Consider the following 2,885-nt stretch of genomic DNA (forward strand, 5'->3'; position numbering starts at 1 on the left):
CAGTAAATTAAATTTGTACATTAGCAAATATATTATTTACACGATTTGCTTTAAAAACTAAATCAACCGCGTAGAGAAACACCGTCTAGTGGAAAAAAATGCAGCGATCTATAACGCCGATTATCAGCACTTTAATGAGAAGTAATGTAGAAGCTTCCTTATCTTCTGATAAATTATTTTTTCCACGAAGACTTGGCAACGGGAAACATTGTGGTGGATTCCAACGTTGACTCGTACAAGTGGTGGAAGACTTGGTCTAGACGGCAGGTCGTGCCCTTTTATACCCCGCCATGACATGTATCACGATGACAAATCTCCTACAGGAGATCTATCTTGTAATGATCACCTCACCATGCAAACAAACAAGCCTACATGGCCTGGTCAAGCGGGAAAACAAAGAACGAGAGGCCCAGAAACCACCATCATTTTCAACACAAGAGAGTCATTCAATGTCTACAAATTTTCACACCCACATCTTCTAATTTTGGATTTTAATGAAGTTGCATTTGTACTTAATACTAAAAAAAATGTTAAAATTATGGGATTAATGATATATATATATATATAAATAGACAAGGTATTAAAAAAAATCTAATATCATAAACGTTAGGATAAAAAATTTTGATTTAAAACAAAATGAAAAATAAAGTAGTTGTAGTTTTTTTATTACACTAAAGCAAATAACATACAATATAAGAGTAAGTATAAGTTCTTCCTAGTTATCACTGACCTATTTATAATTACTTTTAATGTTAAGTATCTTATTAATCAAATAAAATCTTCTTTGATAGTCAGGTAGAAACGCATGATAATTAGAGATTATAGATATTAATTATGTATTTAGTATTGTAATGCATGATATTTTTTAAAATAGTTTTTTAATTAAAAATTTATTATTTTTTTGAATATTAATTTATTATTTTTCAAATAAAAAATAATCTATTAACGGACAAAAACAATAACTTAAAAAGTTAGATTTAGATATATTATCTCAACAAACCTTTAATCCCTCTAGTTTAAAAACCAAATATTCAATCCTTGTACTTACATATATCTATAGAATCGCCTCTTATTAATTTTCCATGACAATTTATTTATTTTTTCCTGACACATTTTCCATTCCTAGGTCAAAATTTCCAAGCACTAACAGAGTGAAATTAGAGTTTTGGACATTAAAAAAAGAATTAATGATCAACTTTGATCAAAGTAATAACTTATAATTTTCTAAGCTAGAAGGATTAAGTCATAAAAAAATAAAAATAACAAGGACTAAAATACAATCTAATTCCATAATGAGCCAATAAAAACAGCAAAAGACTTCGATCACAACTTCCCAGCAAAACACACAAGCAAACCACTTCTACAGTTCCACTCCTCCTCCTCCTCCTCCTCTTTCACTCCCTCTCTCCACAGCCAGTCATGAAATTCCCATCTCTGAACCAAACGTCTCCACTCCCAAATATCTCCTTCACTTGCAATTCCTACCTCACTTTCTTGTGACATCAAGCTTTCTTTTCAAATATTTATTTTAGTTTTATCTAAGCTAACAAAGAAAAAAAACTTGTCTTTGTTCTACAAACTCATCCAAAATTTCATTTTTATTTATTGATCTTTATACTTTCTTTATTTCTCTTGTGATGCACATATTTCTTGAAACTAAAAATGAATCTGATGCAAATACTCTATGGGAAAATTAAGCAGTGCCCATAACTCGGTTTTCATTGTGCCAATGAAAAGGTCAGCTCCTCCACTTTTTAGTGTTCTACTGCTCATTATATTTTCTCTGACCCTCAGTTCAAGGATCCTAGTCCGACGCGGTGGTGGGTTTAGCTCCATTGAGGTGGAGGAACCCAGTTTGATTTTAAGGAAAAAAGTTCCGGTTTTTAATTCTACGCTGCTGAAATACGCGGCTATTGACGTAGGAGAAGCACAAGCCAAGAATGAAATAAAAGAGTTACTAGAAGGGAACTTTGATAGTCGAGGAAGGTATAGGTTTAGTGTTAAAGCAAGAAAGTCTAAGGGTATTTTAACAATGCTTAGGTCCCCTCAGTTTTATAGGAATTGGTTAGATTTTAGGAGGGTTTTACATGATTGGTCGCGAAAGAAGAGGTATCAGCCTGAAATAATGGATGAATTAATAGGGCTTGTGAAGGGTCCTATCGATAGGCATGATGGATTGGTGGTTTCGGAAAGGCGGTATGGTTCTTGTGCTGTAGTTGGGAATAGTGGGATTTTGATGCAGAAAGAATATGGAGAGTTGATTGATGGTCATGAGGTTGTAATCCGATTGAACAATGCGAGGACGGAGACATATGAGCGAAATGTGGGGGTCAAAACTAATATTTCTTTTGTAAATAGCAATATTTTGCATCTTTGTGGAAGGAGGCGAGGTTGTTTTTGTCATCCATATGGGGCTAATGTCCCTATGGTTATGTATATTTGTCAGCCAGCACATTTCTTGGATTATACTGTTTGTAATTCATCTCACATCGCGCCTTTGATTGTCACTGATCCGCGCTTTGATGTACTGTGTGCGAGGATTGTGAAATATTATTCGCTGAAACGTTTTGTGGAGGAGACAAGGAAGTCATTGGATGAATGGGCCTCTGTTCATGATGGTTCCATGTTCCACTACTCATCTGGTTTGCAAGCTGTAATGCTTGCAGTGGGGATTTGTGACAAAGTTGGTATTTTTGGGTTTGGAAAATCAGCTTCAGCTAGGCATCATTATCATACTAATCAAAAGGCTGAGCTTAAGTTACATGATTACGAGGCAGAGTATGATTTTTATCACGATTTGGTGAGCAATCCACAGGCAATACCTTTCATTATGGACACGTTTAAGTTTCCTACTGCTATAGTTTATCAATGATCTTTCAGATGCT

At 34.3% G+C, this 2,885-nt stretch overlaps 1 protein-coding gene across 1 annotated transcript; it reads left to right on the top strand.

Moving 5' to 3' along the window:
- The first annotated feature begins 1,342 nt into the window (after positions 1-1,342).
- On the top strand, positions 1,343-2,879 carry LOC105120271 (CMP-N-acetylneuraminate-beta-galactosamide-alpha-2,3-sialyltransferase 1-like). Its single transcript, XM_011018446.1, has one exon. It carries the CDS (start codon positions 1,685-1,687, stop codon positions 2,870-2,872), a length of 1,188 nt encoding a protein of 395 aa, XP_011016748.1. The 5' UTR covers positions 1,343-1,684; the 3' UTR covers positions 2,873-2,879.
- Positions 2,880-2,885: the final 6 nt, after the last annotated feature.

This window comes from Populus euphratica, unplaced genomic scaffold, assembly GCF_000495115.2.
Source record: "Populus euphratica unplaced genomic scaffold, PopEup_1.0 scaffold6024.1, whole genome shotgun sequence".
In the NCBI taxonomy this organism is placed as follows: domain Eukaryota; kingdom Viridiplantae; phylum Streptophyta; class Magnoliopsida; order Malpighiales; family Salicaceae; genus Populus; species Populus euphratica.